This window comes from Harmonia axyridis, chromosome 1, assembly GCF_914767665.1.
Source record: "Harmonia axyridis chromosome 1, icHarAxyr1.1, whole genome shotgun sequence".
In the NCBI taxonomy this organism is placed as follows: Eukaryota; Metazoa; Arthropoda; class Insecta; order Coleoptera; family Coccinellidae; genus Harmonia; species Harmonia axyridis.
The window spans coordinates 81,485,388-81,498,219 of NC_059501.1; the positions used below are offsets into that span (position 1 = coordinate 81,485,388).

At 33.2% G+C, this 12,832-nt stretch overlaps 2 protein-coding genes across 2 annotated transcripts in view; both read left to right on the top strand.

Annotated features, from left to right (window-relative positions):
- Positions 1-309: 309 nt before the first annotated feature.
- LOC123676148 (knirps-related protein-like) overlaps positions 310-12,832 on the top strand; it is a 45,060-nt gene continuing 32,537 nt past the window's right edge. Inside the window, exon 1 of the mRNA XM_045611871.1 lies at positions 310-1,573. The gene's annotated coding sequence lies outside the window, so the exon portion shown is untranslated. The remainder of the gene's footprint in view (positions 1,574-12,832) is intronic.
- Positions 4,292-12,799, top strand: LOC123676162 (poly [ADP-ribose] polymerase tankyrase-2-like). The gene is made up of 4 exons (XM_045611891.1): positions 4,292-4,607; positions 5,301-5,426; positions 5,493-5,838; positions 10,773-12,799. Exon 4 carries the CDS (start codon positions 10,785-10,787, stop codon positions 11,946-11,948), a length of 1,164 nt encoding a protein of 387 aa, XP_045467847.1. The 5' UTR covers positions 4,292-4,607; positions 5,301-5,426; positions 5,493-5,838; positions 10,773-10,784; the 3' UTR covers positions 11,949-12,799.

The window sequence follows — 12,832 nt, forward strand, 5'->3', positions numbered from 1 at the left end:
TATAGAAATCGATGTAAAGAAATAAACTAAATTTCAAAAAGTGATTTTGAAAATGCTTTTTTTCTCAAACATACTTGAAAAATAAAACTAGTGAAAATAGACTGAATGGGTTGGCTTAAAGTTGATATATTTAAAAAGAAAAACATAAGATTTTTTTTTATAATATGTAAACCTCGAATTCTTCGTCAGTGGGTCATTCAAGACCAATACCGACTCAAATAATCCACGAAATGAACAAACCACGTCTCTAAAAATTTATCGAAACGCCATTTCGTCTCCAATCCGATAAAACATAATTTTTTTTTCAGGCCAGACATTAAAGACATACCCAAGGGCATCGACGATGAAGTGGACAAGGATGGAAACACCATGCTCCATCTGGCGGTGCTAAGGAACGACGAATCGATGGTCTCATGTATGCTAATCAAGAAGGCCGACCCTAACAAATGGAACCACTTAGGAAACACTCCTGTGCACCTAGCAGTTTTACACGGAAGGATAGAAATCCTCCGTAAACTAGTAGCGTTCGGAGGGAACTTAAACATGGTCGGTAACAAAGCATTGCTGCCTGTGGAGATGATACCGCTATCCGCCGACAAAACCTGCATGGAAGCAATCCTAGCTTTGGGACCCAACATGAAAAGTAAAAACTATAAAGGTGACACATTCCTATTGCACTATCTCAAAAAATACCCTGATAGGATCAACGACATTAGAAGACTCCTCGACAATGGCTGCGATCCCAAAGCTACAGATCGCGCTGGTAGAAATGGTCTTTTCATCGTGACTGCCCTCCGCTCGAATCGGCAAAAGGTGGAACTTGCCAGAATGCTGCTTGACTATGGAGAAAGAGCGGACGCACCAATGCTGCACAGGATAGTCATGGAGTTAACACCTGAGGATATCGGACAAGAAAGCGAGGATCTCTTGGGCATCTTCTACCACAACAAGAATCGTATGACCCGAAGGAGTCCATACGATACCCTTAGCTGTTCCAACATGGTCAGTCATTACGCTGATCGTGTCATGAAAGGGGCTACTCTAGAGATACTGGAGTTGTATTATAACATTTTGGGAATAGATGATTTAAACCTTGTCCATGATGAGTGCCAAGCGGAGATAAGTCTTCTGCAACACACGAAGATAAAAGATTACCCTTTAACATTCTACGAGTACTTATACTGCAGCTTGAGCGAGAACTGCAAGTTGGTCAATCAGAAAGCTTTTAGAGACGAAGTAATCAGATGCAGTGATTATTTCTCCATTTACTCGGATATGGTATTGGATAAATTGAACATTGGGCTCCGCTACCGTAATGCTAAACGAGACTGTGCACGTTTCCTTCAAAGTTTGTTGCATCTTCCGTATGAAGTCTGTGTTATGATTATCGACAATATGAGCAACAAAGAAGCTTTGATTTTATGCAGACGTTTGAAGTTGGAACACTAAAAAGCCGATCAAATCTCTTGTGGAATAACGATAACATTGGTAGAAAGAGATCTGATTGGAAGGTACCTGGATTTTATGAATTTTATGAAGCATTCAAAAATATTTTTTGTTTTTCAACAGATAGGTAATTCTCATTCCAAACAGTAAGATGCAAAATATGTTCATCAACTCAAATTCAAAACTTGTTTTTAAGATTTATGTGATATCATGTGAATATATATTCGAAAAGGTTTTTTTCATGCTGAGTACCAAAATTTTGGTAGAAAATATGTTCACCTTGCCTCGATATCTTCACTATTATTAATGTCGAACTAACTTTGATGTGATATTCTCATGTTTTTTTTTCAAGGAATTAGTTTTAAATCAACTTGATTTATAATTCAATTCATTGCTTTCATTAATTGTTTCTGCTATAATTAACAAAAGTCGAATAAGCTATTATCTTGAAAAATAAAGCTTCATTATTAGGAATTCTGATCGTAATTATTAATAATTTAATTAGTACGTATGAAAAAAATATTCAGCGTGGACCATAAATTTCACTACTCATCGAGAGTTTCATTCCCGAACTAGGAGTAAGTTGAAATTATCAATTATTTTCATTCATTCTGTGAATGAGTTTTTATGAATCACTTTTTGATTGAAATCTTTAAAAGTTTTGATAATTTTCAATTAATCGATTAAAAAACATATGATATAAGGTGTGTGAATAAGTCTTTCCCGTTTTTTTTCAAATTTTGAGCCTTCATTGTGAAAAAATGGTTACAAATGAATTATTGAAAGTATTGGCCATCGCTAGCTACAACTTTTCCCCATCTTTCTGGCAACATACGAATCCCGTTGCGAAAAAATTCGACCGGTTTGGCCTCTATCCAGTCATCCACCCATTTTTTGGCTTCCTCGTAGGAATGGAAGTGCTGGTCAGCCAGGCCATGCGTCATCGATCTGAAGAGATGGTAATCAGACGGAGCAATGTCTGGACTATACGGCGGGTGGGGTAGGACTTTCCATTTGGGCGTTTCTAAGTATGTTTTCACCGGCTGTGCAACATGTGGGCGAGCATTGTCATGTTGCAAAATAACTTTGTCGTGCCTGTCGGAGTATTGTGGCCGTTTTTCTCGCAGTGCGCGGCTCAAACGCATCAATTGTCGTCGATAGACCTCGCCTGTGATCCTTTCATTCGGTTTCAGAAGCTCATAGTAAACCACACCTAGCTGGTCCCACCATATACAGAGCATGAGCTTGGCGCCATGAATATTTGGCTTGGCCGTCGATGATGATGCATGGCCGGGTAGTCCCCATGATTTTCTTCGCTTCTGATTATCGTAACGGATCCACTTTTCATCGCCAGTCACGATACGATGCAGAAAACCCTTTCTTTTATGTCGATGAAGCAGTTGTTCGCAAGTGAAAAAACGCCGTTCGACGTCTCTCAGCTTCAGTTCGTACGGCACCCAATTTCCTTGCTTTTGGATCATTCCCATGGCTTTCAAACGCTTGGAAATGGTTGTTCGGTCAACTCCCAATGCTTCAGCAAGTTCTTCTTGCGTTTGACACGAATCTTCATCAAGCAAAGTCGCCAATTCTTGATCTTCAAAGATTTGCGGCCGCCCGGAACGCTCCTTGTCTTCCACGTCGAAATCGCCACTTTTGAAGCGTCGAAACCATCCGCGAACACTTGAATCATCGACACAACCTTCTCCATAAGCTTCCTGAAGCAACCGATGCGCCTCGGCAGCAGATTTCTTCAAATTGAACCAATAAAGTGAAACTTCCCGCAAATGACGTCGACTCGGCTCAAATTTCAACATTTTCACGATTTCAAAAATTTATGATGCGAAAAAATTTCAACTAATGTGTTAGTGTGGAATTGTTGACAGATGAATAAGCTTTGATTATGACATATGTAACCATCAAATACTCGCACAGTATTGGTGGCGCCATCTCTTGCAAAAAACGGGAAAGACTTATTCACACACCTGATACATATATTTCAATTCGATTGATCTGTGGTTGTCAACTTTGTATATTTTGAAATATGTACATATATGTATTTTATTCCAACACTGATTAATTTTTTTTTATGATGTATATATTTAACAAGAAAATATATCGACTTGGCTTTGATATTTTTTTTAGGGATGTCTGATATTATTGTCAAAAGAACTTGTATGTTTTATGTTCTATTTAATTCAACATTTGTGTTATTCTTAGTTATTTTTTAATTTTTCTGTCAAAATAGATCTTTCCAATTTCGAATAAAATTTTTATTCGCATTTTTAATTTTCGTTATAAATAATAATTATATGTATTTCTTTGGGTATTTCACTTATTAAAAAGAGGTAAATTCTTCAAATAATTGAATAATGTTTTTACTATTCATTTGCACGGATTATGGTAATTCTGATCCATTTTATTTTTAGCCAGATTGACCATAACAAAGGCTGTGTTTAGTTTATTAGTTTTTCACGTATGATTATTTCAGTTGATTAGTAAACATTTATACATACTTCGGAACAAGTAAGTTAATTATATTAAATATTTACATTGAATGGTTTTTTAGCTTTCAACCCATTTCAACCATTCTTGGCCCAAATTTCATTTCTTTATAATGTGATTTACTTGTTTGTATAAATATAAGAATATGTTGCCTTTCTTTTGATATTTTGACGAATCATCAATGATTCGCTATTTTCAGGTTCAATTAGGAATATCTATTATTAATGTCAAATGAACTTATATATTATTTTTTGGATTATATTAAATATTTGCATTGAATGTTCTTTTAGCTTTTAATCTTAGCATTCTTAGCCCATGTTTCATTTCTTTATAATTTGATGTAATTGTTTATATGAATAAAAGAATAAGTTGCCAATGCTTTGATGTTTTGATAATTTTTTTTTGTACTTAATGTCACACATTCTTTCAGTATTTTCATGTTTCGTTTGGAATATTTCGATTCAATATTCGCAGTATATGTTCTTTCAGTTTTGATCTCATCCCATGTCTAATTTCAGTGCATGTAGATATATAACATACTATCATCATATAATGAATAGGCATATTGATTTTGCTTTGATATTTTCATATCAAGTTATCAATGACAACTAAGAGTGTCGAATTAAGTTTTCATTTTGTATTTGATCAATACAATATTGGTATGTATTATTGTATTGATTGCTGACCCAACTGGCTTAATTTGTATTTTTTTTTTCATTTTATAAATTATTCATCATATTTCATATACTTTTAAATGAATAATTTGTGTGGTAAAACAACTGTTATTTCTTTAAGAATTAAGGTAATTGAAGATTACCATTTAATATTGTTTTCATTCATTTTATACATCAAATCAAATCTGAATTAATTGATCATAATTTTCTGATTGGAAATTTGGAATCGAAGTTGCAGCTTGCATATTTTAATGAATTGAACAAATGTGAAGATAATAAAGCTTTGTCTAAAAGTTTATGGTCCACAGTGGAAATAAGAATATATCAGAGATAAGTCTATACAGAGTGTTAATAAATAAGTGCGAAAAATTTCAGTTGGAAGGTATATTTTTATATCGAAAATAAATTGTTGATTTATTCTAATTTCATTACTCCAATACAATTAATAAGAGAAGTATTTGGTTTTGGGTATAATGTTTTGAAATTATTATTTTAATATCTTTTGAAATTTTTCTGAAAAAAATTTAATGAGTCCAAAATAACTGGAAAAACCTCGATGATTTTTTAGGTGTAAAACACAATCCATGAATTCTGATCAAATTAAAAAAATTAATTCAGCTCGTTCGTTTAATGTTATACCTTTCAGCTTCAATAGTGTCGAATTTTGATTTTTTTCAGAGTTTATTTCATCTTATAATACAGGAAGACGTCAGTCATCACAACCCAAAGTGTAAAATTTGTGGTAATCCTTAAGAAGAAGGTGAAAACCTTGTAAATGAAATAATTCGAAATGTGACAAAAAAGGTAGGTATTTTTTCCAAGAACAAATTACAGTGAAAAACAATAAATATTTCATTGTTTACTCTCAAGGTACTCACCCAAAATGCCCAAGTTCGAGGAACTGATAAAAACAGTTTGTACTCTATTCATACTTTCGAAAAATATTAACAGCAATAAGCAAAGAATTTGCATTTTAGTTCAATAAACCTCCGGGACTATATAACGGTACTGGGCAGCTCACAGAAGGGATGATCCGGTGGAACAGATGCCATTTTTAAAATTGGTAGTTCATGCGTGTCCCTTCCCTTCGGCTAATAGCAAGGCACAAGGCCCTTTTTCTAGGATTCTAGGAACAGTGTTGTGATACATCATCAGGTAGAAAGGTTGTGCGTTAGTGTATACGCTTGACTTTCATTGACTTAAGTGATTTCTAAAGGTAATTGGAGAAATTATTTAACATTCAATTTTTGTGATTCACTTAGATACTTTCAGTAATCTCATTGTCTGCCTACTTAATCAATATAAAACTTAAGTAAATAAGGCTTGCGCATAGTCAATTCATTTATTAAGCACTGTTTTTTACCTTATTAGCGTCATGTATCTCTGCATGATTCAGTCACGAGACTTCTTTCAGTTTATGGTGCCAAGTAATACTTTGAAACATTGAGATTTATATGACATAATGTCGTTATTTGACATCAGTAGGTACATCCTGTGGTTGCACAAAGAAAAATGTTTGACCATCCTCACCTTTCAGAAAACATTCTTATACTTGTTGAATTAATGCCCACCAATATACTGATCTTATAATTTTTAAGTATGACGTTTTGAATGTTCATATAAAATGTTGAATATGTTAGATTTATCTGATTGAAATCATGAAGCGTCGTCTGTAATTTCCACCATTTTGTAGATTGTGTTTATTGATTTATATTTTTCGATTAACAACTAGGGAATTCAATTGTTGAATGATAATTGTTTTGATAATTCTCAATAATAGCAAATGAAGGAATAGTTGGGAACTGTAAGATAATCCACAATCATGTTTTAGGGAGTTGAGTTTCATTAATAAGGAAAAAACCCATTGATAAGAATCCAGAATCTATTTAGTTGATATCTAGTATTCTAATTACATTTATCAGTATTCTAATTACATTTATCAATCAGCATTAGTTTGTTTTTATCTTTTATTCGTAGTTATGCATTAGTATACTGTGGAAAGATTGGCTTCTTAATATCCATGGACGTCGCGTTAGAGAGAGAAGTCGGGAGAATGAATAAGATGGAACATCTAGTGGGCAGTATGTCAACTCTCTTGATTTATTGCCTTAGAGAAAGAGAAAAATATAAACTCTCTCCCAAAGGTTATTGAAATTTGAATATAACGAAAGTGATAGTGAATATTAGCTTACGAATTTTGCTTCCAAGGCAGTGGGCTTTTAGTTTGGGAGAATCTAGTGAGAAGAAGAGACATTTTCAGTCAAAATTTGGTACTAGATTTATTTTATGAGAAGAAAAGACTTTCAGAATTTCAACTCGAAACACCTAAGTTGATAGAAATGATATTATTACTTATTTCCACATTATAGCCAATAAGTTTTGTTGGTTCCTGAAAAAAATTGCTTTTTTTATTTCATTGCCATTGTTGAATTTAATCCTGTTCTATCTCAGTAAGAAATATAGTCTGAAATTTCTCAATTTTCCTGATTTATGATCAAATTTCATCATATATATTTTATTTTATCATTGAATTAAGCTATTTGAAATGAAATATATAAAAAAGTATGTAGGTACATTTTATTTAATTGAATAACGTATAAACATCATGTCTAGATTTGTTTCCACAATGTCAGAAAGAGGTAGGGTCTAAAATTTCTCAATTTTCCTGATTCACATGGTAGAAGTTCATCCAAACATATGCCATATTTTATTCCATCATTGAATTAGGCAAATCGAAATGATAAATATAAAAAAGTAGGTAAATTTCATTCGATTCAGTTCATAAAACGTATAAAAACATCATGTCTTTATATCTTTCAATCAGATGATTTTGACATTTGACCATCTCGGAGTAATAAATCACCTATTTTATTGCTTTTAGATTCTTGACAGATTGCCCACAGTAGCATCTCTGTTCGAATCAAGAGAACTCATATATTCTTCTCTTTCTAATGCTCTCTCCTCTACGAGCTTCTAAAAAATCATGTGACACTCGGTCCATGGATATTAGGTCTACGGTACGAGTATTATACATTATTTTCTCTAGTTCATTGTATTTTTTTTAAATTAATGAAATGTTTCCATAAATATCATTTAGTGATTTTTGCATTGAAAAATGTTGGTTGGCAGAACTGATTTCTTTGAGGCAAATTTAAGATGCATAGAATACCTGGTGTGTCTACTTATACCTGTAAAACTTTCAGACAAAACGGGAGATTTTTCAGATTTATACCTACTTGATTTCCAGAGAATGAGAAATTACTTGGATAATTTTGAGAAAAAAAAGTTTCATGAATATGAGCCCACTAAGGCTTTGCTTTCAATATACAGTTTGTTTCTAGTGTATCGTACAGTTTATCAAATATTTATTAATCTTCGCTACAGATTAGGTAAATAAATACCAAAACTTATAATTAATGCATTCATTAGAGCTTACTAGCTGGATCTTTATAATAATTCGGATTTTCCTGAGGATTACTAGAGATTTTTCTCGAAATCGATAGCAGATACGACTAAACTATAACAAACCAAAAAGTGTAGTACTGGACCAGAGTTTTTTTCTACATTTTTCTAAACTAACAGCCATTCACCAAAGTAGTTTTGGAGGAAGGAAGCAGGCATCCTTCCAGATAATATATCACCCTGTAGATTTGCATTCAAAATTAGCATATCACATAGTGAAAACTTTAAACTGGAATATCTATGGCCAATTCATATTAAATATCTTGTGAAGGGAAGGTTATACGAGAAAATAACTTGAACTTCAACACATGTATCTCAAAACAAAATGTTTGGGGACTCATGTTATAGGACTTTTTTTCTTAAAATGATCCGGAAATCTGTCATTTTCATTTGTATCTCCAATTTAGGAGCACCGTGTAATTACCCCTAGTATCCCCCTATTTCTACGCTCTTGTCGTGAACTTTGAGTATAGAACAATAATATTTTATATTCTATGGTCTGTCATTATATTCCATTCATTTGAGTAAAAATTCGATATGAACTGAATTGTAATTTATTGTGAATGTTTGCAGTGTCTAAAATCAGTATTTCCTTTTTAAACGGCACCAGGCAGATGCGGGAATTCGAAAAATTTTAAAGAGCGCCACCTTACAGCACTCTGGTGAAGCACACCACCAAAGCAACAGGTGGGTCTCTCAAAAAGTCTGAAACAAAATCGAATCAGTAAACACACCAGGTATTCTATGCATCTTAGGCAAATTGATGAATTGACAGATAAAGCCGTGGCGGAAAGTTCGGAGTACCAACATATAATAATAAAATATAACCATGAAAACTGTACGTTTTTGATATATTCTCGCACGATTTTGTTCTACAAGATGTGGAAGAATGAACGGAATAACCACAGATTTAGAGAAATATTCTATTTAAATGTTCTTTCAACTCAAGATTCAAGTTTTTTCATATGATTTTTGGATTCTGAACGATGCGAAAAGGTAAATTATAAAAGTTTTAGCAAATATTTATCACAGGAATTTGGATGTGAATAGTACAGAATATTTAGCAAATAAGTTTTTTTTTTCAAATCAATTTTCGAAATTTAGGTAGGTACACAAAGTAATATTATATTCTTCTAAATAACTTTAAAATCAAAAATTCTTCAGAAGATTCCAGGAAAACATTCGTTATATCTTTAAGACCTTTTGTTTATCGGTGATAACGTTCTTATGTCAATTTTCCTTTACATTTGAGAAGGTTGTTGTGAATTTTATCTTTCAAACTATCAACTCATTTTGAAGTTAATTTTTGTGTGGAAAATAGTTTAATATACAGGGTATTTCACGTAAGCGGGTCACAGGATTTTGTGGCTTATCCATTGAGCAATATTGAAAAGTGACCTATCACAATGATTGTATTTTTCACGGGCTATCCAAATAAGTTATCGGAAAAACTATCGAACCAAGGCAAGGAAAGTTATTGAGGAAAAACCATTTTTTCCGAAGAAACATTTTTTTGCAAACTGTTCTGGTTTTCAAAATTAGAAGGACTTGAGACAATTTCTCACCAATTGTTTCTTCATTTGGACTTCCGGTTTTTTTTTTTATGATATTTCTCCATACTTTCTGAATGCTCAATCGATTATAAAACCGAATTCGTAAATAGTGGTAGTTTTATATCTATTTCAAGCAATTTTAATCAAAATCCACCTGAGAAAACTCAGATTTAATATTCGGAAAATATATCCCTGTTGTCTGTAGTTAAATAAATATTTGATCGCGAAAATTTAACTCCTTTTGAATTAGGTGATTTTTTTAGTATACAAGTAGGTCAATAATAATTTCTAATTTGAAATTTGTTAGATTCAACTAAAACACTTATCTCGCTTTTTTCATCAAATTTTCCCCACCTGCTTTGTATAATTGAAATTGGTAAACGTTTTAAGATCCAGATCAGTGGTTCCCAATTTTTTTTTTTTCGTGGGCCCCTTTCAAACTTTACTGATTTCGGTGGACCCCCGCAATACTTGTAGATTTAGGTATCTACAACCTATAAAATTAAATTCGATAAATACAGAAAAAACATTTCTGTCCATTATGTAAATTCCAGGTATTATTTTGAAACGTTAATTGAATATTTTGGAATAACACAATAAAATTGGATATTAACAATTTCAGTGGCACTACTCAGTTGCGCACAGCTTGGTGAATGATGAATTGGATAGCTTTTCATTTTCAAAGTCAAGTATTATGTAAACGTAAAACAAGATCTTGAAAAAATTTTCAAAAAAATATTTCACGATCCATTCCTGCTATTCAAATTTGAGGGATCAGAGTTGCAGCTCACAGGGATGAAATTATATGATTATAGTTTTTATGTAACAAAATTCCATATAAAGAACAAAATTGACAGGTCCAAGCGATCTTCCAAAATCTTCATTCTTTTCCTCATTTAAAGATCTCTATTTCCTTTCCAATATGATTCAATCCATAGAAATATGGCCGTTACATAGCGCTACCCACGGAAGAAAACGGAAGTAGTAGTCGCTAGTGTTAATTTGAACAAAACCTAATCAATGAACACATCTGTCCAGCAGTTTTAGACATCTTAGGTAGAGGAAACAAACCATCCTCGACACAGCGTGCCAAAAACGACATTTCCAAAAAAGCTATATATATCTTTATTTCCAGATTACTCTTTCAATGGCGACATCATTTCTGAGCTCTGAGTTCATTCCATCAATGAATATGTCATGGATCGAATCCCCTCAGGATGAGCCCCTGCATGAGGCAGTCCGTCTAAACGACGAAACCACCGTCTTGCATCTTCTACAGAATGGAGCCAACCCCAACCAGACGAACGACATGAACTACACTCCAGTGCACGAAGCAGTCAAATACGGTCGCGAGGAACTGTTGAAGCACCTAGTCAAATTTGGAGGGGACATCAACAGGATAGGAGGCGATGGTTACCTTCCCCTCCAAATGGTACCCTTGTCCAAACACCCTAATTTTATGAACGCAGTCTTAGACTGCAAACCCGATCTCAACAAAAAAGACGTTTTCGGTACTCCCACTCTTATCTACTACGTCAGGGAGCATCCAAGCAGGCTCCAGGACATACTGAAGCTACTTGAATACGGCAGTGATCCCAACCTAACGGATAGATCAGGATGTAACAGCCTCCACCACTTGGCCAATAATTGGTCGATCAGCAAATCTGCATTGGCCAGGGCACTCATCAGTTACGGTATTGATGTGGATGCCGTGACTCCTGACAGCAATTTGTCAGCCTTGCAGTTTGCTTACAACCGAAACAACAACTCGCGGTTGATGCACATCTTGCTGGTAAACGGAGCTACCCTAAGAACTGACTGGGGTAAGATGAAACCCTTCGATTGGAAGGCTGCGTACAACGTTGCAGTCATCTTTACTCACGGTATTATGAGAGGATTGGACTACTCTGTAATAAAGAAAGTGGTAAACTTGCGTTCATTCTCTGGTGATGAGCTGCCACTCTACAATAAATGCGAAAGGCAGCTGAAGAAGATGAAGGTCAAGCGTATAAGGGGTCAGCCTTTAACCTACTATGAGTTCTTGATGTTGAGCAAGGAGGATTGCAGCAAGTTGATCGTAGATGATGATTTACGCAAAGAAATCACAAAGACTGTTGTCATATTTCCGCAATTTTCTGATTTTTTTCTGGATAAGCTGTATGCTGGGGTCCAATGGCGCCAAGATAATAAGAAAGCAGCCGATTTCCTCAGTTCTTTGTTCATATTACCCTTGGAAGTTTCTGAGCATATACTCAGTTTTTTTAGCAACGATGATTTGGCTTATTTACATAGACGTTTGAGAATCTTGTGAACTGGTAAGGGCTGGCTGTAGAATGCTGAAATCGCCAATGTTTTATTCATTTTTTGAAACATCTTGACTAGAGTCAAGTTGAAAGCGATATAGGACTGACTTCATTGGAATCCTGAACGGAAGATAGGTTTTCAAAATTAGAATTGTATTTATAGGCATCTTATAGATATAATTGAAGGATGATACTGACGGGATTTTGACCCATTTGAAAGAAAAAAAATATTTCCATGTTGAAAACTATTTCACATTAAAAGGAATTTAGTTCACAGAATAAAAATAAATTACATAAAATTATCAAAAAATTAAAAGGGTGATATTGAAAATCAAAAAATTTATTTACAAATAACTATATAATATTTGATCATGTGATGTAATACAATAATAATAAATCTTATATTTATTATAAATTATTCATTCAATGAATTCAAACAAATGGGTTACGATTTACAAAATATTTAATTAATTTCGGATTTACATATAATAAATTTTAAATACTAATGAAATAAATCAAATTGAAGCTCAACAAAATGAATGTCAAAAATGAAAAACTATCTAGAATGAATAATTGAAAATATTTTTCATAAGATCAGCTCGAAAATGGCTGTGAGAAAAAATATGAAATAGGTTATGATTTACATTTTCATCCATATATTGAAAATAAACACTTCTCATGTATTTGGGCAATTTTTATTCGATGATCTTGATAATTTTTAGTGATTATTAATTTTAGTGATAGCTTTTAAGATCATTTTGTATTTTTTTATTGTGAATAACATATTAATCGATACTTGAATAAATATTAAATGTTTTAATTTTAGTTATTCATTTATGAATTCCCTTCATATTTTATCATGATATAATTTTCAATAGCTTTTAATCTAATT

Coding starts and splice junctions, on each gene's coding strand:
- LOC123676162 (XM_045611891.1), top strand. CDS start 10,785: ATGGCGACATCATTTCTGAGCTCTGAGTTCATTCCATCAATGAATATG.